The following is a 24,303-nucleotide window of genomic DNA, read 5'->3' on the forward strand; positions in this document are numbered from 1 at the left end:
GCTAAAGCGACGATAATGGCCTTTGGTAATATGCCCCTGAGTGTTTGCACGTGTATTTGATACTTCTCTAACACTGCAGCAAATTGGTTATTGCGAGACACAACGGGAAAGGTGACTCATTAAAATACTGAAGACTTATTGAACTAAAATAAAACTAAAAAGGCATTTTGGGGATAGACTAAAAAAGTGATAATAAATAGAAACTTTTAAGTGTTGCTGCTCGGGCATGGGGGTGAGCAACCAGCAGCTGCCTGCCAGAGAAATTACACCACAGCAGAGGTATTGACGCAAAGGTGGAGGCAGCTATTGGCTAAGTGAAATAGACATCCTTGCACCTCCTCAGAATGTGGGTGTCCACTGTTAGAAGGTTGACGTCATATTAGTAATGGAAATCAGTCTTGAAAAGAGCTTTGTATGTGAGAAAAAATTGGGAGTTTGTGCTGTCAGTGACTGCTACACTGGCTTAGATCTTACATTGCATTGCTATTATTTTCCATCTGTAAATCACAAATGTTGGCTCCACCGGGGTCATGCAGGTGACTCCTTCCTCACTCTATTTTGGATAGTTGCTCTCCCCTATAGATGGGATAGGGTTCAGGGTTTACTCACCCAAGCTCCACTGATGAAGAAGACCTTGAAGAAAGCCATCCCACTGTGTGTCACCCTCGCTCCTCTAAATTGGCGTCCTAGGGATTGGCTACAAAGTGGAAACCAAAGTTTGGGGATCCAGATTAGCTTGTAACAAAAAAGTAACCTAGGAAGAAATGTTCTGGGAAATCTTATTTTTTGCTGCATGATTATCAGAGGCATTTGAGAAACAATGCGAATTATCAGTTTTAGTGTATTTAATTAGCATTGCAGTTAACACTAATTCACCAGATTTATTCTGGTGTGAAGGAGAGTGGGAAGAGGGGTGTTTCTTGCCCATTGTATGGGCCCCTCATCCAGTGCCCATACTTGGAATAACCAACCTCCTCCAGTACATTCTACACAAAGACACTTCGGCTGTTAGCTGCACAGAGGCAGATCTTGCATTTTGCCAGAACAGCAGAGACCATGTCAGTGAATGGGTAATGTCCTACTATTCACCTGACTGGAACAGTTACTACTTAGACATAGATAACAGCCCCAAAGAGCCATCCTGCCAACGTGCTTTCGGCCACCAGACATTGAAAGCCAATTCCTAGAAGCATAGACTTGAAACTCGTTTTCCTACCACTGGCTGTAAGCAACGTATCTTGCATCCAGGTTTTCCCACATCTTGGAAGTTTCTTTAGCTTTCATCAGACTTCAGTATCCGATACCATTGGCTTGCAGGCTGGCTGAGCATGGCGAGTCCATAACATGTGTTAATAGGGCTTCTTCCTATGCTTAAATGGACGTCTCCATTGTGTCATCAGCAGCTAACCCATCCTCCCCTGCCAAATGTGAGGGTAGCTCTCAAACTGATTTTCTGCAAGTTCACCAACTCTCTTGCACAACATATAGAAGAGTGCATCTATAGTGTGTGAAAAATCAAGACACGAGATGGAGTTGTATACATTTACGGAGGAATCTTACCATTTTACTAACGCTGATGTGCCCGTTGCAGTAGATTCTTTTCTTCAATTACAGGATAAATCAAATTAACAAGAAAGGTGTAATTCCATTCGTCTGAACCAGTGTTGCACCTTACTAACATGGCACTGTACATGTTGCTGAATACACACACACATGCACCGCTGAAGCATTGGTATTTTAGGCATCTTGACACCACCTTTTGGTCAATTACTGTGATATTCATAGATGGAAAACATCCATAACAACGCGGGCATTACCCCGCACTGCTATTACAACGCTGCTATTACAACGCAAGTCGTTACAATGACTTGCGCTGGAGGGCGCTGTAGGATAGGGAATAGTTTAATTTTCCATCCAACACCTTCCCTACTGTCAATGTGGGCTGGAGTTGGAATGGAAAATTAAACTATTCCACTATCCAGCGCCCCCCCAACGCAAGTCGTTGTAACGACTTGCGTTGTAAAAACTGCGTTGTAATGGCATGCGGGGTAAAAGCCCACGTTGTTATGCCGTACAACCTTCATAGATATCGTTTTTTGATGTTCTCAATCACAGTTGCTTTTTGTGTGAATTATCTATTTTGATACTAGCAGTATACTGAGATCTACCTCATACTGAAAACATTTGCTTGCCCAATACAACACATACATTGGGCGAATTTGTTTTAATGCATATGTGTGATTCAAACAGCAGACACTTTTGTAGCAAGGGTACCTGCATTGCAAGGATGCATGCCTGCTTTACAGGGATGATTGTTTTTGTGCAGGAAGGGACACCTTACTGCACAAAGACAATCACTGATGGAATTTTTTCCGTGCAGCATGCATAGAAAGAGGAAAAAAAAGAGTGAAGAAATAAAAATATTTCTCCTCATTGTGCCACTCCAAAGCCTCCCCTGGGGAGGCGTAGGATTCTGATGCATTCCCAGCTTTACAAAACGTTGTAAATCTGGAAATGTGTATGGGCCTACAGAAACAGCCATGGAACATCCCTTTCCTACAAAGTAATGCGTGAAAGGGGCCTATATTTACAATGCCATGAAAAGTCAGTCAGGGTGACTTTACGTGGCATTGAAAATATGGGCAAGCATATTACGCTGGCACTGCGTCAAAAAAAGTGATGCACCGGTGGCGCAATGGGCTTGTAAATGAGGCCCTAAATGTGTAATGATGCTTTTTTGGGATATGATTGAATATGACATCAAGAAAAGGCATCAGTGATTGCTGTCTCAGATACTTTAGACATTGCTATGCAGCAAATTATATGGATTTAATGGGAAATGTTGTACCTGTGAAAAGTCCGCCACCAAATACCATACTTGCAAGTTTATGAAAAATAGAAAAAAAGCCTGAAACAGATTTAGAAGCTAAATGTGTTTATCCCACCAGGTGATTTATTTCGTATCTCTTTAACTTTCCATTTATGGCAAAAGTGGAAATCAATGTCTTTGCACATGCAAAAGGCACAAGAAAGTGTTAAATTAAGTGAATAAATATGAAAACATTAAGACATCATGGTAAAGGATCTGTGAATTCGTGTCCTGATATTGTCACATAAAGACGCATGCTTAAAAGTAAGCCTCCTTTCTGAGCGAAAAAATAACAATTCCGTGAAATGCATATACATAGAAACGGCATACAAATAAATGAATAAGTTAACTCCTTAAAATGAAGTCTGTTCTCAATTGAATAGGTCTAATTTCCCTTTTTTAAAAAGACAAAACCAAACAGAAGGCTAATACATTATAAAAACAGCTCATTATAAAATATTCAATTTAATGAAAATAATAGAAAAAGTGATTGTTGATGTGATAACACTATGCAAATTCAAATCTAATTTCAGCGACAATTAAGCCATTGTTGGTGTTCTCCACATGTCCACGAAATGTCCCGTTATTGTGCTCTCACTCTTTTTCTTTTAACAATATATAGTTTATTGGGACAGTCCAATAATAGAAGACCTTCAACCTGCCTTGCTGAAATACAGAATTTGAATACATCGGGCAGGAAGAATCATTACACTTACCTTGAAAATTATACTTATTGTGATCTTTTAAAGAAATACACTGATTTGCTATCTTGACAATATTTCAATTCAGATCAACTATTTCCCTCAATTTTTGTTGAATAGGATATTCATAATCAGAAAATAAAGCAGATCATTCACCAGTCAATTTTTTCTTTTACCTAAAAAAAGGCGCTTACAATTTGATTATTTCTTCAGTTTAAGTCCTACTTCTATGTTGTGGAATGTTTACATTAACAATATAATTATTTGTATAATTTTAACTTTTGTTCAAATTTCATTACTGTCACTTGGCTTCATGATTTCACAGTACAGACACCAAACTAACATCAAACATCCGGCATTAGATGTATTTTTTCTTTAAATACCAATAGGCAAAGTATCCCATGCCTCCCAGCGATCCCATGAGGAAGGAGGCTCCGAAGAAGGAGGGAGGTTTCCTCTTCACCATTCGGAAGGCATTAGGTAACACAGCTGAAAGGAGTGTGGTGTGTATGTCTCCCAACACTTTTCTGAATGCGTATCGTTTTTGTACTCTGTCGAAGAAGGACTGCAGGTTAGGTCTGCTTCCATCTTCCCAATACTTTTTAGAAAGTCCAAGGAATTTGAGTCGATGTAAAGTGGCTCCCAGTAGAATATCAGCTAGAGTAAAAACATGTCCACATAGCCATAGTTCACATTTTTGTCCTGCGGAAGTAAAAGAGTACAAGTTAAAAAGAAGCTCAAGCTGATATCAACATACAATCTCATTCATGAAATAGTACTAACATAATATCAACAGCACAACATCCAGAATGTCATAGCAAGACACCTCCTACAGTTAAAGCCTCGTCTCCTTTGTACTGAAGACCTTTCACCAGTTCCCTGTTGCTAAATACTCCAGTTTCAAAGCTGTGTGCATTAGACATAAGGAAATAACTGAAACCGCTGAAGCTTAAGAGATACTCACAGAAAAGTATGTTGTGTCCCAGACTGTCAACCCAAATATTCATTACGCCCTACAAGATTGAAATGCTGGTGGCACATCTTTCAATCTAACCTGATAAATTATGGAAGCCTCTTTAAGCAAGATTACAAGCCAATGATAACCAGAATCTGGTAGAATCCTATTTCTAAAACGAATATTACTCACCACCTACAACTGAGCCAAAATGACAACCCTGCAAAATCAAACAGACAAGACACCAGCCAGAGCAGGAACAATTTAAACAACCATAATTATACAACAGTAGGCATAAGTAAATAACAAAAGGCTGGTCGCCAATGTCCTGAAGAGTGCTGTTGTTTGAGTCCAATAACATTTCTTATAGTCCTGTGAGAAAATGTAAGATCCTAATTGTTATAATTTTACACCCTGCGTTACCTGCACCATTAGTTGTAAATGAGGTTCTGCTAGAATATACTTGAGCTACATGGTGTACATACATATTTTCTCCCTAAATCACAGTGTTCATTTTTTACTAAGCACAATTCCATGCTGAAGCATTAAACATCCATGTTCACTAGACTATAACACTGCATCTTCAATTCTATATAACAAATCCTTTCCTAAAAATCCTAGTGCTAAAAAAACATCAATGGCACAAAAATGTACTGTCCATACACAATGTAGTATACATATGCATGACTGTTGGACCTGGACCTCTGGCCAGGGTCACACCAAAACGTACTGCCTTCCCTCCTTCCTTTGCAGAACCTGTTTTTGTTGGCTTTTATGACTGTGCACTTTACTACTGCTAACCAGTGCTAATGTGCTTTTGCTCTCTCATTCAAACATGGTAAAATTGGCATACACCTAATTGGCACATTTAATTTACTTATAGGTCCCTAGTAAATGGTACTACGTGTACCCAGGGCCTGTAAATTAAATGCTATTAGTGGGCCTACAACCCTCATTGTCCCACTCACTAAAGTTGTGCTTTTAAAGCACATCTCAGACCTGCCACTACAGCCTGTAGTGCAGTTTTAAACTGCCATTTAAAAGTGGCAAAAAAGCCTTTTCTACGCCTAACCTTTCTTTTTAATTCATCTAAGCAACCCCTAAGGTTTGCCCTAAAGGCTCATAGGGCAGTGTGTGTTGTATTTAAAAAGTAGAACATGTGTGTTTAAGTTTTTCATGTACTAACAGTGAAAAACACCTAAAGCAATTTTTCACTGTTGCGCGGCCTGTATTTCCAATTGACTAACACTGGGTTACCTTATTACATTTAATCAGTGATCATTTTGGATTGGAAGCAGATATAGATATGCTGTTTACACTCAAATGCATTGTAATTTAAACAATCCTCTTTACTGGTAACAATGGATTTTAAGTCACAGTTTTGAAAATGCCAGCTTTAGAAAGCTATGGTCCATAATGTAAATGATTGTCTGGTTAGGCAAACTAATCCCTGGTGGATGAATAAATGAATGATGAAAACAAGAAACAATTGTTATTAAAGCATCATTTTGGAACATTTCTTAGTTTTCGACGAGAAACTATATAGTTTCAAAGAATAATTGAACCCATCCACCAGAGATTGGTTCGCCTAACCTGACAATCATTTACATTATGGTCCATGGCATTGCTAGACACAGTGCTCAAGATGGAGTAGCACACAGTTGCCTCCTTCCAACTGCCCAACTGACCTTCTTCAACTGGATATGCCTGGACCTGCAATTGGACCTGTCTAAGCAGCACTGCTTGCCCCTGCCGGAGTGAGCTCCTGATGCCTAGGAGGTGCCTCCCTAGTCCTGACCCTTGGCTAGCATCAGTGTGACCTCCTCCTAAAAAAAAAAACATGACATCTTGATGTTTGGGGTCATTGTGGCCATAAACAAGCCACTTCACTCCAAGACTCTGCCACCATTGACGACCGCCAATGCGAAGCTCCGGTGAAGCCTGGTCTTCATGCTACATGAACCACACGCTGTGCGAGATCTGCACTACTCGCTACAGCAATGACAGCCCAGGGTAACATCCAACGGGAAACTCTAGCAAAGACCATCTTCAACGTCCGACAGGCTCTTCATGCTGCAGTGACACTAGCCTGTGCTGCCCGACCTGCTCTTCAGGCTGTAGCAAAAAAACATCCATGACACACTACCTGTTCCTCTCACCCTCTTTTACTGCGAATGGATTTCTTCAAGCCAGACGTTGAGATCATAACTTTTTCAGCAGGACTAACCAGGTTCCTGTATCCGACATGTGCTCCACCACAGTCGTCCTGAACTTATAACTTTACCTGAGTCTAGCTTGAATAGATGAACGCAAGTGACATTATGTGCTTTTATGCACTATTTTCCCAAAATCCTTTAAAATTGCATGCTTCCAGTTCTACTGATTGGATCATTGTTGTTCTAGTATCATTTTAATTATTGAAATGTACTCTATTTTTCTAAATTGGTTTGTGTAAGGAGAGTATGCTTTTTTCATGAACATTCCCAATGTTTTGGATTGATGCTGCTGGTTTTTGCAACTACGAGAGTGCAATGAGGCCTGTTAACCAGACCTCAGTGCCAGTGCTCTGACCTTTTAAAGTGAATGAGTGATTGGCTTACACTCAATTGCCATAAAGTAACTTACTTATAATTCCCTAGTATATGGTACCATGGGGGTACCCTCGCTCTGTAAGTTAAAGTATCCCAAAGGGCCTGCAGCACTTATTGTGCGTGTCTCCCAGCCTGCCACTGCAGCATGGAAGAGCCATTCAAACCAATGGCAAAGCTCAAAACTCCCCCTTTAATATATATTTAGGAGTCGCCACTAAGGTTGGCCTGTTAAGTCCTAAGGCAGGGTTCTGAATATTAAAAAGTAGGACATGTATTTTATATGTCCTAGCAGTAAACCCCTAAATAGTCATCTTTACTATGGAAAGACTAGTAGCCCCATTGGCGAGTACAGGGTTAAAGTCTGACAAAACAGCTGGGCTGACATCTGAATGGGATAATTAAAGTTGGTACTTCAAGGTATCAATCATTGAATTAAGCTCAACGTGATGCCCAAGTTGAATTTAGTGTAAATTTTGAGTATATTCAACTTTTAGAAAGTTGCCACTCTGTTGCCCAAATTTTCCAGTGGCCATTTGCAGATGCTGGCCACAGGATACATTTTCTGCCCTCCTGGGAGAGATGTTAATGACTCCTGGTAAAGGACACAATAGTGGTTTGCCATTAGAAGAGGTGTTACCTGTCCCTGGCAGAAAGTTACACAGGGTGTTAGCCCAAAAGGCGAGCTTCCAAGGGGGAGCTGCCTTTGAGGGACAAATGGTGACCAAAATCGCGAGGTGCTTCTCTTTTCTTCTGGTGAACTGGCATCGAGGACAGAGGAAAAAACAGTTGCCGAGACAGTTTTCCCATGGGCGGGTGGCCTTCAGATAGCCACACCTCTAAGGTGGGCTACCAAGCTCCCCAGACTAAGAGAAAGGTTCAGCCATGTTGGGAGTGGGCAGAACAATGCACTCTGGAATAGGTAGTTGCCACACACTGCATGACGTCATCATTATGCGGGGAATGATCTGGTAAACCATTGGCTAGTGACCACTTGATCCCTCAAGGGCACTTTCTGGGTATAAATATGGCATCCCTGGCACCCAGACCTCAGATCATGTCTGGACTGGGAAAGGACCGACAAAAGAGAGCCCTGCTGTTCCCAGTACCTGGCAGCAGATGCTACACCAGAATGCTAGACTACACTTGCTGCTCATTGAGATAGCAAAGAGAGGACTGTGCCTGTGGTGCCTGGTTCATGGAAATGTCACGTCTGAGCCCCGTACAGAAGAGGTGAACTCCAAGAGTCAGTTGGCTGACTTCCTGTTACAGCACCAGGGTAACAAAGGCTGAAGTAGCCTGTCTGGCAAGTCAGTAGCCACAATCGATTGATGTGCAGCCTGGGAGACTGAGTCCAGATGCTGAAAAGTTGCATCCAAATCTGCTGGACCTGGAATATGTCACCCGAGTGCAACGTGGTCGCCCAACACAGACTATAACCTTCACCAAAATGAACCGCTAGTTTCGCTGTGACCGGAGACCAGTAGTTCAGGGGCAACAGGACTTTTGCAGGACCAAAGAGGACTTCAAGGGACATCAACCCCTGTTGGCCAAAGTCACCACACCTGCACCGTGGACTGAGGAAAATCCCCAGGAAGTCCCCTATTTACTGCTTAGCATCCTAAGCATTCTACAGCATTCTGTAACCCTTGCATCTGGACCACTACATGGAAGTCTATGGTGGTCCGGCCATAGATTAGGAACTGGGCTGGAGACTGCTTTGGTGGCAAGGTAACTGTCCTATACCTCATTATTGGCCTCTTTTACCTCCTCCTTGTTGAAGTTAGTCACCCAAAGCTGAGTAGCCAAACACAACCTTACAATAGTTTTACAAAGTTTCCAAACTTTGTGTTTACCAATGGTTTTGGAATTTTTTCAGTGACTCACCATTTACCTAAAATTCTATATCTTTGCAACCTGGTAGGTTTTATTTGTTGTCAAATTTATTTCGTATTGTGTGACTTTCTTATTTCATTGTTTTGGTGCTTCTAAATGCTTTACACATGTTTCTTTGTTTAAGCCACAGCTACCCAGGGTTGAGCTAATGCTTTCACAAGCGAGCCTGACTGCACACAAGACAGTTTTGTGAGTGTATTACAAATAAGACTAAGGGGCATATTTACAAAAAAAAGGGCAGAGCGCGGTTTAGCTGCAAAATTGCACTCTGTCAATTTAGAAACACAGGGATGCGTCTTAATTTTGGCGCTGCCTCCTATTTATGCCATTCTTGTAAATAGGGGGCAGCGTCAAAATCAATGGGTGTTGTGGCGGAACGACCACTGCAACACCCATTTCCCACCCCTTTCACGGCAAGTCTAGGGTGAAAGGGGGCCTTATTTACATGGCGGCATTAAGCCACGTTCAGTGGCTTAATCCTGCCTGATAAATAAGGTGAGCCCTATCGCCACAGGTACATCGTAAAAAGAGATGTTCCTGTGACAATAGGGGCTTGTAAATATGCCCCTACATACTATTTTTTTTACATATGTTTAATGATCTGTATTTTAAGGGGTTTTGCTTCAAAACTGTGATGTGTTGGATGCAGCTCAGCCGACACAAACGTGATATTGATAGAATAAAAGAGCTAAGATAAAAGTTATTTTACTTAAGAATCAGATAATGGACTAAGCACTTGAGTTCAACACATCTCTTAGAGCTTATTACCGAAGAGTTGAAAAACAGCCAACAAACATTAAGGCACCTTTGTTTAAAAACGCTATCTCCCGATTAAAAGAGGAGGGCGAGAAGGGAGGTGAAAACAGTGAGGACTTATGGGAGGACGTTGCAAAAAAATAGAAAATCATTACATTTTTTTAAACCTGCTAGATGTATACTTAAATAATGACAATGAGACAGGAGCTGTTTTCCTCATGGGCTGGTCTAACAGTTGTTGCTGCTTCTTTTTGTCGTGATGTCACATGTTGCACACCAATCTCTTAGAGTACCTTGGTCCTGCACTATTCGAAGTGCCAACAATTAAAACAATTAAAAAACCACTGGAAAACCACTAGAGAAGAGCGCATTTTAAAAAAATTTTATTTTAAAGGCTTTTATTGGCATCAGCACGAATAAACAGAAACATACAAAAATATATATATAGGTGGAGTGTACATTAGCGGTTTTTTATATCTACAGTCCATTTGTGGATGCGCGCTCTTTTCGTTTGTTTTCCCTCAATTACGAGGAGGGAGAGAAACGGAAGAGAAAGAGGGAGAGAGAGAGAGGAAGGGGGGGGGGGGGGGGTGTCGTTGTCCTTTACTGGGGTTTCTTCAGGTGGTCGTCGAGTGGGCCCCACATGTGTAGTTTGGCGTTGAGTTGCATGTGATGTTGTCTGCCCCTCTCAGGAAGGTGACCCAATTAATCCATGTTTTAAAGTTTGCTTTGGCTGTGTTCTTCCAGTTAGTCAGGATTATTTTAAGGGCTGCTGTGAGGAGTAGGTCTAGTAGTTCTCTCTCTTCTCTACTTTATAGGTTCGCGGTCAGGTGTTCTGTCGCCAGGCTTATGAAGCTGATTGTTAGGTCGGCTTTGAGCATATCGTTTATGAAGGTGTTGATCTGTGTCCAGAACCTCTTGACTTTCACACAGGTGAAGATGAGGTGTTCGAGGGTGCCTTCTTCTTTCTGGCAGTTCCAGCAGTTGCCCGATTCTGCGATGCCGACCTTGTGGAGCTTGGATGGTGTCCAGTAGGCCCTGTGGAGTAGCCAATACTTTGTTTGCGCTAGTTGTGGGGTGACTTTGTTTGTTGTCGCTGAGCTCCACATTTTTGCCCGTTCTATTTCGTTCAGTTGCCTGCCCAGGAGCGTCTCCCATGCGTTGGTGGCTTTCTTGTTCTGCGCCAGCGTGGAGGGGCTCAGGAGCTTGTAGATCTTTGCAGTTTGGTGACCTGCTGAGTTGAGGACTTGCAGGTACTTGATGATGCTTGGCTCCCCTCTGTGTAAGTTTGCTTTCGTTATGGCTGTCTTGATCTTGAGGAAGTTGTAAAGCTCTTGGTTTGGGAGGTCGTGTAGCTGCTGTAGGCATTTTGATATTATATTTCTTACACTCGCTTGAAATGAACCAAACAGAACATTAAGATAAGGTTCTCGTGATAAATTACATAATATACACAAGGGGGCGCTAATGTCATTTTTTACAGAAAATGCTTGCCTTTTTCCACCATTTTATGAATTGTACAAAGGTTATGTTTGTGGGTTAGAGCAAGCTTGCACACCTGGAAGGGGCTTTTTTTGCAACAGATTTTTAACAACCACTTTTGTTTTTTTTGTAAGTAATAGTACGGCATACAAGGGCTTCTGAGAAAAAAGAGGTACTCTGAATTTTCCAATGTTTAATTCCTAAAATCAGTAGTACGCGAACTTCACATGTTTAATCAATTTCACGTTTAAATAGTTTCAAACACTCTTTTGAACAGTATTAGGGGAGTAAAGTATACCAGCCCAAATTAGCACCGATACATTTTATCATCATCGATCGATGCATTTTAGCATCGATAAATTTTGAACACTTCGTAAATCAGTCAAACATTTCATCCTGTGGTGTATTTACATATGATGGTCTAAGGATAATGTCCACAAGGCGCCTAGCCTTGCAGCGGATGTCTTATTTCACTGCTTAAGACCATCTTCCTCCTTCCCTGCCCTCACAGTATGTGGTGTAGTCGGACACTTTCATTCCAAGCACAGAAAGAGACATACCTCTACTTCTAATTTAGGCACCACGAACTGCCCACAACAAAACTCTCCTGCTCGTCTTTTTCTGCTGCCCCTTTGCACAGACACCAATAACACTGTTGATGCCAAGCTCTACATCAACCTTATGTTTGGTTTTCATCAGCGGCGGCTGGCAAGTAGTCAGAGTGGCGTGTGGGGGCGGACAAACGTGTAATTGGTGAGTACATGCATGGAAGGTGAGTGGTAAGTGAAAGTAAAAAGAAATAACCACTTACCTTCTCACTCCGTCTGTGTTCTGCTCTGTCACCAGCGAATTCCCCTAACCAATCCTGATGCTGCTCTCACCAGCATGAGAGCAGCGCCATTGCACTTGATCTAGCACAGCTGTCTTAAGCTAGCTAGGTTAGAGAAGTTTAAAATGTGCATGTCTGGCTGGCCGTCACAAGACCCTCGAATAAAAAAACATGCACACTTTAAATTGAAGTGCACAGCTCAATGTTGCCACTCAGCAGAAGTGGCCCCGCCCAGTCCTGACACTTGGTTCAGGACCTGAGGATAAATAAATTACTTTATTACCATTGTATTTTTCATCTCTGGGGATTTCCAGGGAGGCATTTTTGGCAGTGGGGTGACGCTCCTCCACTCTCACGGAGGAGCTGCCCCTGGTTCTCAGTGACCCTCATGACATGACTTGTGGTGAAGGAGACCCAAGTGTGTTTTCCACCTGTTGGCGGTGAAATGATGAAGCTTAAAGCCAGGCGCGTGCTGTAATCATCACTTTCAAAATTGTGCCAGAAGCATACACTGGTTTGACATGCTATTATCTTGCAAGATGGCGTTGACCTGGTGAGTCTGTCGCTCAAGTTCTACGTCTGTAGACCAGTCTTAATACATTAGCACCAGCGTGGCACTGGCTGTTGTGCTATATTTTAAATCAAACAAGGGAACCCACAAGGTGGATCAGGACCTTGGGTGTCAGTTTTTTACAAAAACATTGGTCCTTAAAAGACACAATAATGATGTGATCAATATAGACTTGAGTCAGTCCTATATTGAAGATGTCCAGCCGGACAATCAATTTAATGAATTAATAAATGCAAAAGCAAATGGAGCACAACAATACAGTGGGACACAATCCTGCGTCCTACACAAACACAAAACAATTACATTTAGACAAACATTTCAGGCTAGACAAGGGTAGCTTGTGGAAAATATGAATAATCAGGGCAAGCCTGGAAAAAACAGCTAGTGCACTTGTTTTATCACATTGGATTAGTGTGCATTCTGTTTAAACAAATCGACGATGTTTCAATACTTTTAAAACAATACTAGGATCATCAGCAGGACGGGTATAATACAACCCGGAATTATGTAATGCCTGTGGAGAAATGGGAAATAAGGAAGGGAGGCAGAAGGGGAGAAAACATTTGAAGGTACGTAGTAGGAGGGATAAAAGTGATGACCTGGTGCAAACTACTGTGCATGCTAAGATTACCAACGCTGTTGGCAGACAAGTGCACGGAAAGCGAATTGGGAACTTAAATGAGCATGGGCAGTAGATCAAAGAGCTCATGCAATACTGGCTTCCGCCTTCGAATGAACAGGTGGCAGGTGGCAGCGGCGGGGTGCTCCGGACACCTCTGGGACCTCGTTGCGCATGCGGGGAGGTGTAGAGGACGACGATGCCAAGGCTGTGCAGCAGAATGAGCTGAGGGTGATAGAGTACCCTTGTCTCATTGACACGGGCCACCTGAGGCCTACCAAGCTACTGCTCAAAGGTCTGTCCAGGGTCAGGCATGGCGGGGCCTTGGACGGACAAGGCTGAGAGCAGAGGGGAACCAAACCACGCCCGACCAGAAGTGCCCGGAAGTCCAGAACCCACTCTACCCCATGACGGAGAACTCGTATAGCGCCTACGCCGTGATGCTGCTCTCGTTGATCGTATTTGCCGTGGGCATCATCAGCAACCTGTCCAACTCCATCATGTGCATAGTGTGGCATAACTAGTCTGGCTGCAATGCTGACCGGACAGTCATGGACCGGGAAAAGACGGCAGTTTGAACTCGTCTAGTTCAAGTAAGTGTTACTTAAGTCACATCAGTCCAACAGACAACGTGCTGCATGCCAGGCAGAGCCGTGACTGGCTTAGTACTGTACAGTCAGTTTATTATTGTACTTGTGTGTCAGTGCCGCCGCGGAGTGGCACGAGTCTGTCTGAACATCATCAGAAAAAATAATTTCACAAACAATAGCATCTGGAGGCAGTCACCTAATTGCTTTCTAAACGCTGCCGCCTGGCCCTCCGCACCAGAACGCTCCCTCCTCACTTACTCTACTTAGACACTTGCACACAGTCACACAGCAGAGGTGCTTCTGACCCTCCCCCCCCCCACCCCGGCCTCCCACTCGTAAATAACAATCGCATAAACTAACTTTGCCCGTCTGTGATTTAAAGCAACAGGACATCCCTCAGCCCACCTGACGTATGTGCACACATCCCTTACTTAGCATTTACTTCACGCCAATGTCAATTTTGGTAAAGCCTCGTGTTAGCCACAATTTCGTACCTTGACAATTGATGGGCAATTAATTATTACGTAGTTTGCAGAGGAAATAAGAGTCTGTGTTTTAGAATAGCGCGGTTGAAATGAAGCATCATTCTTTTCTGCAACAATAATAGCACTCTCTGTGCAGCAGAGATTGAGATTTGAATAATTGCATAGTGATTCAGACTAACTGGGCCATCTATATTATTTGACGCACTGGCCTCTAAAACTTCCTTTTTGTCTACTGAACAGTGTTGATCCACGAGTGAGGTTTTGTCAAGCTAAGCAAGTGTCTCACAGCCCCATCAAACTTCCTTCTAATGTGTCTTCATTGCAGTGAAAGGCTTTGTCGCAATTAGAAAGAGGTTGTAGGTTAGTGACCTTTCATTTCAGTAGTTTCCCATTATTTTCAAAATATGTTTAGAGCTTCTCATTGTTCAACATATAGACATTTCTGATATGTATTTCTTCCAATGCACTTCATTCTATGATTTTTTAAATGCAGAAAGGCCCACCCTAAGTGTCACACATTTGGCAGCTGAATGTGACTCATAAGTACATTGAAACCATTGAAATGTTACACATGAGCAATCTCAGAAATGGCCGCTATCACAGACTGCAGGCATAAGAAATGAAGAGGCTGAACATTGCGCAGTGCCTCAGAAAGGAATGTGTGCTGTTGCATAAATAAGAACCACCAACTTCGGGAAAACTGTGTTATGCACTGGCGTTTTGCAGCATTTTACAGGTTCCTAGAGTTTCTTATTGCTCAAATGGGTGTCATTTCTGATATTTATAGGTTTCCCTCTTCTTCTATTGCCTGATTTTGCTCGGGAGAAAGTGTCACTCATTGTCGTTAAATGTCACTCATAATTTCACTGAAATTATAAAAATGTTACACATAAGCAATCTGAAACCTTGGCAGCTATGTATACAGACCCATGAGTAAAGAGCGCAGTCCAAAAGAAGCTATACGCCATCGCCATCTTTGCTTTGTCAACGTGAAATAAACCGAAACTTTCAGTTTCCATAGTCGATTAAGATGGGAATGGAAAGTACTGTACTGCAAACGTTACTCTCCCGCCAGAGACCCATGTGGTAAGTCTGATTTAATATCATTTTTATGTTTGTAATATGTGGTTGACCAGAAACCGTGTTATGATTAAACCATTCTGTAAAACACGCATTAAAAGCCACCAGAGGGCGCACATGGCTAGGACTGCAAACAACCAAGGCTATAAAAGAGAACAGTCGCTCTTCAGGTGTCAAAGTGAAACCGCCAAATGTTGAAAACAAATTAAATCTTGCATTTAAATATCATGTCCGTGAAATGATTCGGTATGAACAGAAGTACGTTCGAGAAACACCGGTGGAAAGGGTGAAATAACAGCGCAAACGAGTTGAAGATCTTATGGCCTCCTCGGCGCTCATAAAAACAGGATAAGTGGAAATGTGTAATAAAGCTAGGACACCGTTTTAGGTGCTAAACTTATTTATTGCTTACAGGAGCGCCGGGGCTGGCTTCCTCTAGCCTGCGCGCCAGAGAATCATAATCCCCGCCTACCACATCCTGTGACGTGGTTCCTGTTCCGCTAAAGGAACACTAGAGCGCTACCACATCTCCCCCCTTTATGCACCATAACCAAATGTACAAAGTCTTACTTCCAGTCCATTTCATAGTCCTTGAATCTCTCAGGTACCTTAATTCTCCTCCCTGCTCGAGTCTCCACTCTCTCATTCATTCTCTCTTCTCCCGTTGTCTCGTTCTCTCTTCTTTCTCTCGTCCCTTCTACTTCCTCGTCCTTCGTCTTCCTTTCACTCCCTTCTTCTCCTCTGCTTCTTCCTCCCGTCATTTCACTCCGCTCTCTTTCTGTACCTGCCCTGAGTCCTTCTGTTCCTATCTCCTTCCTTCCTGTCCTTTCTTCACTTTCACTTTCTCCTTCCTCCAAGACATCCTCTGTTCCTTCTTCCACATCATCTTCCCATTTCAGTATCTTGCTGCATTTAGCCATTCTGTCCATCGACCAAATCTTACCATCGCTCAGGAGAGCCGATCTGGCGTAGGGTTCCACCACTTTAAGGGGAGGTGAGAACTTGCTCTCTCCCTTTCTCTTCATGATGGCCAACTTCACCCTTACCCAATCACCTTTGTCCAGTTCTGTGCTGTGAGTGTTCCGTCTTCTGTTGTAGTAGGACGTGTAGACTTCCTGAGCTCTCTCCAAATTTTTCCTGACCACCGCCGGTGACCACTTGCTCTGGACAATCAACTTCCTCCACGCTGCATTGTCCTTGGTGAACGCTTCTCTGCCCCTTAAGATCTTGAAAGGGCTGTAGCCTGTGCTACCCGGTGTGATCCGGTATGCCCAAATCATCTTCTCCAGCTCCTTTTCCCAATCCATTCCATCTTCAATGGCTGCCTGTATGGTGCCCATGATCACCCTATTGAAACGTTCCACTTGGCCGTTCCCCGCCGGGTGGTAGATCGGGGTGTGCTTCACTTCAATTCCATTTCTTCTGGTGAAGGCTGTCCATTTTTCCGAAGTGAACTGGGGTCCATTGTCGCAGGTGATGATCTTTGGGATTCCTTCGCTGACAAACGTAGTGCGCAAAAACTTTATCACGGCTTCAGTGTCCACTCGCTCCAAGATTTGTATCTCAGGCCATTTAGAATACCTATCGATGGCAACCACCACATATTTTTGAGTGCCTTCCTTGTTCAGGACTGGCCCCATTATGTCCACCGACAACATCTCCCACGGTCCATCTGGAATCGGAAACCTTCCCAGCGGTGGTCTCAACATGCTCTGAGCTTTGTCCGACTTTGCACAAGACTCACAAGAACGCACATGTCTTTCCACCTGCGCGTCGATGGCAGGCCACCAGTATGTTTGCCTGGCCAAGGCTTTCGTTTTTGTGATTCCCTGGTGCCCTTCATGTAGCAAGGACATCAGTCGTTCCAACAAGTCTCTGGGCGGTACCACCTTGTCCCCTCGGAGTAAGAACGTTGGATTCTCAGCCAAGGACAGTTCCTCTCGGACTTCCCAGTACCTCTTAAGTTCCTCCTTTAAGTGTCTTTTCTCTGGCCAGCCGTGAACTACATAACTCTTTACCGCTACTAAGTCTGTATCTTCGCCGTATGCCTCCTCCCATTCCTGGGCGCTTATCACCTCTTCAGTGTCCTGGATGGTGGCTACCACGTACCCATCCCAATCTTGTCTGTCCTCGTTCCGTGCTTCTTCCATGGCGGCTGCCCTACTTAGGAAGTCGGCTACTTTGTTCTGTGGTCCCGGGATGTGCTCGACTTCATAAACATAGTCCAATAGCCGTAGAGTCATCTTGGCTATCCTGGGTGTAGCGTGGTCATGTCCGCTGGATGTCAGCACGCGAACCAATGGCTTGTGGTCAGTTCTCACGAGGAATTTGGCGCCCCACAAGTATTGTCTAAACTTCTCGACCGCCCAGACCACTGCCAGCATTTCTTTCTCTACTACACTGAACTTCTCCTTATTGGGTGAGAGCGAGCGGGAGGCGAAGCTGACAGTCGACATCTCTCCTGACTCCTCTTTCTGCATCAGTACAGCTCCCAAGCCTCGATCGCTGGCGTCTGTGGTGAGAATAGACTCCGCTTTGGGGTCGAATCCTTTGAGGGGAATGGCTGTTCCCATTTCCAGCTTGAGCGCGTCGAACTCGGTTTGCTCATCCTTCCCCCATTGGAACCTGTTCCTTTCCTTGAGCAGCTGTCGTATGTGGTGTGTCTTTGTAGCGAAGTGAGGAATGAATTTGCTGTAGTACTCGGCCATTCCTAGGAATGACCGAACATCCTCTTTCTTTTCCGGGGTGGGTGCTTCCATGATGGCTCTCATGTTTGTTTTCTTCGGCCTTATCCCTTGCCCGCTCACCTCATGTCCGAGGTATGTGACTGACTGGACGCCTAGATTGCATTTGGTCCATTCGGCGGTCAATCAACTGTCCTGCAGCTTCTGCAGTACCTTGTGAAGTTTCACATTGTGTTCTTGCCTCGACTTCCCCATCACCAGAATGTCATCTTGAAAGAAGAGGACGTCTTTCATGTCTTTCAGGAGCTTGTGCATGATTTTCTGGAACACAGCAGCGGCTGAAGCTAGGCCGAAGGGCATCCTCACGAACTCATAGCACCCGAATGGCGTGATGAACGACGTGAGGTGGGTGCACGACGGATGGAGTTTGACCTGATGGTATGCCGACGAGAGGTCCACCGTGGAGAACCAGGCGACGTCCTTCGTTTTCGCCAGCATTTCACTGATGCGTGGTAAAGGGAATTTGTCTATGACAATGTTTTTGTTTAACTCTCTTAAGTCCACGCAGAGACGTACCTTGCCATTGGGTTTTTGGGCTACCACCAGGGGCGACAGCCACTCTGCGCTCTCTATTGCCCTTATGACTCCCTCTTTTTCTAACCTTTCCAGTTCTGTTTGTACCGCCTCCCTGCTGCGGAACGGGATGTTCCTCACTTTGTGGACGACCGGTACTGCTCCTTCTTTCAGTTTGATGAGATGCGTGTACTTGCCCAGCTCACCGATCTGCCCGTTGAATACCTTGGGATATGTCTTCCGCCACAGCTGCACGTCTTCCTTGATTTCCATATCCATGAGCAGGATTTTCTCTATGCCTCCTGGGTTGAGCTGGATCCCCAAGGCTCCCTGGTCCTTCCAACTCAGTACGGAAGGGCCTCTCTCTGCAACGTACAGCTTGCACTGCGCATGACGGCCTCTAAATTCAAACAAGAGCGGGCAGTAGCCTAGCATGGGGATCTTTTGTCCAGTGTACGTTACCGGTCTCACATCCATGGGTAGGAGTGCTCCTTTGATCCTCGATGCGAAGTTGTCTTCCCACACCTGCCTCTGGACGATCGAGATGGGCGCTCCACTGTCCGCGATCATCTCCAAGGGTATTCCTCCTATGTGCATATCCAGCCTGGGCTTGTCTGAGTTGGAACCATCCATCTCCAGAATCTGGACGTCAATGTACAGGAATTCCTCCTCTTCCCCTTTGTCGTCCTGATCGCTGTAATCGTCTCGCAGATCCTGGTCCACCAAGCGCACCACGGCATTCTTCGGTTTCCTGCGACACACCTTCTCGTAGTGTCCAAAGATGTTGCAATACGAACATCTCACTTTGAAAGCAGGACACGCCTTGTCGTTTCCTAGGTGGTTATTGCTCCCACATCTGTAACACTGGTTTTTTCCTGTCTTGTGTGACTTGCTGTCCACCTGTGATTTGTTGGGGAAATCAGCTCTATTTCCTCCCTGGGTCTTCCTCGTCTCATTTTGCCTCCAACGGTCGTTTCTGTTTGGCGCCATTATTCTACACACTGCTTGCGTTTCCTGGGCGTCTCTCTTCGCCGCTTGGGCGCACCTTCTCGATAGTTCTGCTTTCTTTACCATCGCCCAGATTTCCTTCAGTGGAGCGTCGCCTTTCACCCACAATTTCTCCTGTATGTGGGCACTAGAGGTATGCATAATTATTTGGTCTCTGATGAATTCATCCAGCAGTCCTCCAAATCTGCACGTGGCAGCGAGCTTTCTCAGCGCTACAACATATTCATCCACTGACTCTCCGTTCTTCTGCTTCCTCTGAAAGAAGTTAAATCTGTCAATGGCGACGCACACCACAGGCCTGTAATGTGCGTCTAAGTCTTCGATGGCATGGTCAAATACCTCCGTGTCCGTTGCGGCTCTTTCCCCTTTCACGATCGTGTCGTAGATCCTGAGCCCTTCTGGACCTAAGTTGTGGAGCAGAATCTTCTTTTTTCTCTTACTCGAGAATGGGGTGTCCCCTTCTTCTTCTAGCGCCTCCAGATAGTTAAGGAAGTACCTCTTCCAGTCTTCCCATTTCCTTTCCGGTTCTCCGCTTTTCGTGAGGAATGGAACTAGTTGGGTGAGGGAAGTGCTCTGGCTCGCCATGGCTGGGGCGTTCCCCCTGGGCTTTGGTACAGTGACTGTTTGCCTGGACGGACTCCCTGGGGCGTCTTGCTCTTCTCCCTCGTCTTCTCTGTGTTCTCCCTCGCTGTCCTCTTCCAGTCCACTCTCTTTGGTGCGAGTTGTGGCCCGTGTGCTGCCTTCCCCCTTCTTACTCGATGGGCCTGCGGTTTCCGCCAGCCTGCACTTCTTCTCTCTGGTGTAAGGGCACTTCCAGGGCTCACCGTGATGTTGGCCAGGTGCTTAGGGGATCCTCGTGGTGACGTCAGCAGCCTCGCAGTGCTCACTACCCCCTCGGGATATAGGTTCTTCGGGCTGTGGCCTTTTCTGGGCTCTGGTAACTGTGTGGGGTCCCCTTCTGGCTTGTGTGCGTTTTCGAGCGTTTTGGCGCCCTTTCCACGCTCTTTGCTGCCTTGCCGGCTCCTCTGCCGCGCTCCGTGTCCGTTTTTTCGTTCCTCACGCGAGATGCGTGCAATTTCAGGGGTCGCGTGCGTTCGGGTATTAGTAATCCCGACTCGTCGCCATTGTAATAAAGCTAGGACACCGTTTTAGGTGCTAAACTTATTTATTGCTTACAGGAGCGCCGGGGCTGGCTTCCTCTAGCCTGCGCGCCAGAGAATCATAATCCCCGCCTACCACATCCTGTGACGTGGTTCCTGTTCCGCTAAAGGAACACTAGAGCGCTACCACAAAATGTTATAAATTCTTAATGTTTTTTCAGGTCCAGTGATCAATGTTGTTAACTGAGTGTTGACGTCAAATAAATTATTAGTATTGGGCGTGCCTCGGGCAAGGACGAACTTTCAACATATCACGTCATGGTATGACAGCGGAGGCGGGCTTTCCGCAATTCTGTGAGATGACGCTAAATAAACTCCAGGGTCAGCTGTGGCAGTGGCGACCCCCAGGGAAATTCATCTCCTTGGATTCCCTGACCCCAAAAATTCAACTGTCCCCCCCATCTGTCATAGCCCCTCACTCGCATGTAGTTAATTTGTTTATAGCGCTACTCGTACCATTGTAGTGTGTCAGAGCACGTTATATCACACACACACACGAGTTATACAGAGACAATGATTCTTTCAAGTGTGTACATCAATGTATAGGAAATGTTAACGGGGAAGTGCGTACAAACATTCCAATCTCACCACCTAAGCAGAGTACTTTCAAAATCAAATCAAGTCATCGGCTAACAATGCCAGATTCCCCTTTTAAAACTCACAACTCTTTCACAAAATAAAACTGTTCTCTCCGTTTTCCAAGATGAATGGGTCCTCCTCGTTTACCAACAACACCAGTTCTTTCAGATGGATAATTTCTTCGAGAGCACTGAGTGAAGATTCACACCGAGTACGAAATTGTCTTGGTCCAAAGTCCCCCATATATGGAATGTAAAACTCAAACTCATCGTAAAATATCACGCCTACTCCCAACTTCCAAGATATCCTAACAGTAGCATGCTTGAATCCCATTTGTGCTATCCGAGCCTGTCTAGTGTGCCAGAATATGATTGTTTCTGTTTCAGGGAACTTTCCCAGACTGGATGAAAAAACACAGTCAAATTAGTTTGTTCTGAAAAACACAAATATCAGCCTCAAGCTTCTCTCTAAACTCCACCCTTTTTCAAACTTTCCTCAATTGATATTTTCTGTGTATCCAACCAGCTAAATGGTTTTATTGATACATAACAACTATTAACCAGCTATCAAACTGGATTTGATCCTAGGTGCAGCATTGAGAACGGCACGCTGAAGGTACTGGTTGACCTTCAGTGCATGTGTGTTCAGTGTCACTCCTATCTCCTCCTAGCCCTTGAATGTCACTACCTGTGAACACCCAAGTCTAATGCAGGCTCTGTGGCCCAGGTTTGAATTAGTTCTCCTCCTTTCTGGCCAAATGGCATTTCTAAATGATCCACAGTGACATGTGGGAGAACCACAGAGTTCCATTCTAGGTCCAGAATGTTCAACATGTATCTTGGGACACTGATGGCGATGCAGGCAGGCCGTTGAGTTATCATCATTAATATGAGAATGATACTCAACTCTCCCTCCAGGACATTGTCAGTCCCCATGCCTGGCACTACAAGCGCAATCCTGGATGTCTCCTAACTCCCTGACGATTAATATGCAAGAGAGAGAGTTACTATTCATCACAACTAAAAACAAAAATATGTGATACCGGTCACTGATAAACAACAATGATGACTTGTCTTTTCACTGTGTATCATCCTTAACCGGACAATCGCTTTCATTCGTTTCCTTGAGTAAATCTGCAAATTTCGATCTCTGGGGCATATTACCAAGCAACAGCGATAATTATCGCTATTGCTTGGTTAGAGACAAAAATTTACCGCTGAGCTGCGGCGATTTTTATCGCAAATAAACCTTGGTATTACCAAGGTTTATCGCAAATGCGATAAAAATCGGCCGCAATGCATGAATATCGCTGAAAAGTCAGCGATATTCATGCATTACCGAGCTAATGCTCTTAGCCATGTTATCCACCTCCCATTGGATAACATGGCTAAGAACTGCTCAGGGCAGGTGTTAGCTTTTGGAGATATTCGCGCTTAGCGCGAATATCTCCATAAGTTGGTAATAGGAGATAGCGATGTTAGCGACTGTTTCCAGTCGCTAACATCTTGGCACGCCCACTTTGCATGTCAGTAGTGATAAATATCACTGACATGCAAAGTGGGGCCCAAGATGGTCGCTATCTCCTACTAGCTGTCGCTAACTGGTGTTAGCGACAGCTAGGTAATAGGGAGATAATTTTATCTCCGCTTTCTTGGCTTTTAAAGCCAAAAAAGCGGAGATAAACCCCCTTGATAATTGTTCTCTGTTCTCTAAAGAGGATTAAACACCTCTTCTCACAGCTCCAATCAAGAACTATGAATCAAGCCCTTGGTATTGCACTCCTGGACTTTCTTTGTGCTTTTTCTGTTGGCTACCCCACAAACTGCCCAACACGGATTCTTGCGCACCGCAGCCTGACTCACTTTCTCAAAAGGGAATATGACCATATCTCACTAGCCTTAAAGCGTTTTTATTGGTTCCCCAGAATACAGTTTAAATTATGCAGCTATACAAACAAAGCTGTATATAAAAGCAACCTTCTGTAGGTAGTCACACCTTGAAACCACAAGCAGTCCCGTCAGTAGTGTGAAACCCACTTACCGTAGCTCTCTTTCCGTGGAACTTCAGACTCAACTACACTAATTCCTTCCGAATCTTTTACAATTTTTACTTAATCTATTATTTTATGCCTTTCCACTGCCACCCTCAGTCATATTGTTCTTTCATTGGTATAGGCTGAACTTTCACCAGATATTTAATGTCCTCTCTATATTCTAAAGGTTATTCTGAAAAAGTAATGCAACCTGATATCTCACATGGTGTAGTACTATGTTAACCAGTAAAATACATAGAAATAACAGATTTTAAGTAATAAATGTGACAAGTGTAAAGAAGGTCTAAAAATGATCAAAAATATCAGTCTATTGTTAGAACTCCTTTTCAGTATTTATATGGGTGGGCGCTCAATCACCTACGGCTCTTTTCCATGATTTCTTCCCATGTTTTTTGGTTATATTTTGCCTTGGATTTGAACCTACCCACATAGGTGTGAGAATAATGTGTCCTCACAGTTTGCTGATGGGACAACCTTGGGCATATCAGTCATTTAGGAATAAGGACTTCTTCCACTTTCGAAATTCCTTACATCCACTATGAGGACTAGAGACCTGTTGATCAAAAGGGATAGTTAAATGTGCCATGTGTCATATTTTCTGGGCCCTCTACTTAAAAAAAAAACCTGCTTCCGAGGAAGAGATCATAACAATAGAGCCATATCAGTACTTCTTAGTCTTCCACTGGATTTCTGTGTTAAGTTCGGAAGCAGGAGATTTCAAGTGTGTATTAGGAAAGTGGAATATTATGTGGTATGGCTGGGTAGCCTTACTATGTAATATTATCACAATACCCCAAAAATGGTCCTTGGATTCATGCTAGTAAA

The 24,303-nt window shown here is 44.2% G+C and overlaps 1 protein-coding gene across 1 annotated transcript in view; it reads right to left on the reverse strand.

The window, feature by feature from the left end:
- Positions 1 to 2,918: 2,918 nt before the first annotated feature.
- GDAP1L1 (ganglioside induced differentiation associated protein 1 like 1) overlaps positions 2,919 to 24,303 on the reverse strand; it is a 520,679-nt gene continuing 499,294 nt past the window's right edge. Inside the window, exon 6 of the mRNA XM_078650467.1 lies at positions 2,919 to 4,272. Coding sequence (XP_078506593.1) covers positions 3,929 to 4,272 — 344 coding nt within the window. The 3' untranslated portion in view covers positions 2,919 to 3,928. The remainder of the gene's footprint in view (positions 4,273 to 24,303) is intronic.

The sequence above is a fragment of the Lissotriton helveticus genome, chromosome 7 (genome assembly GCF_964261635.1).
Source record: "Lissotriton helveticus chromosome 7, aLisHel1.1, whole genome shotgun sequence".
NCBI lineage: Eukaryota > Metazoa > Chordata > Amphibia > Caudata > Salamandridae > Lissotriton > Lissotriton helveticus.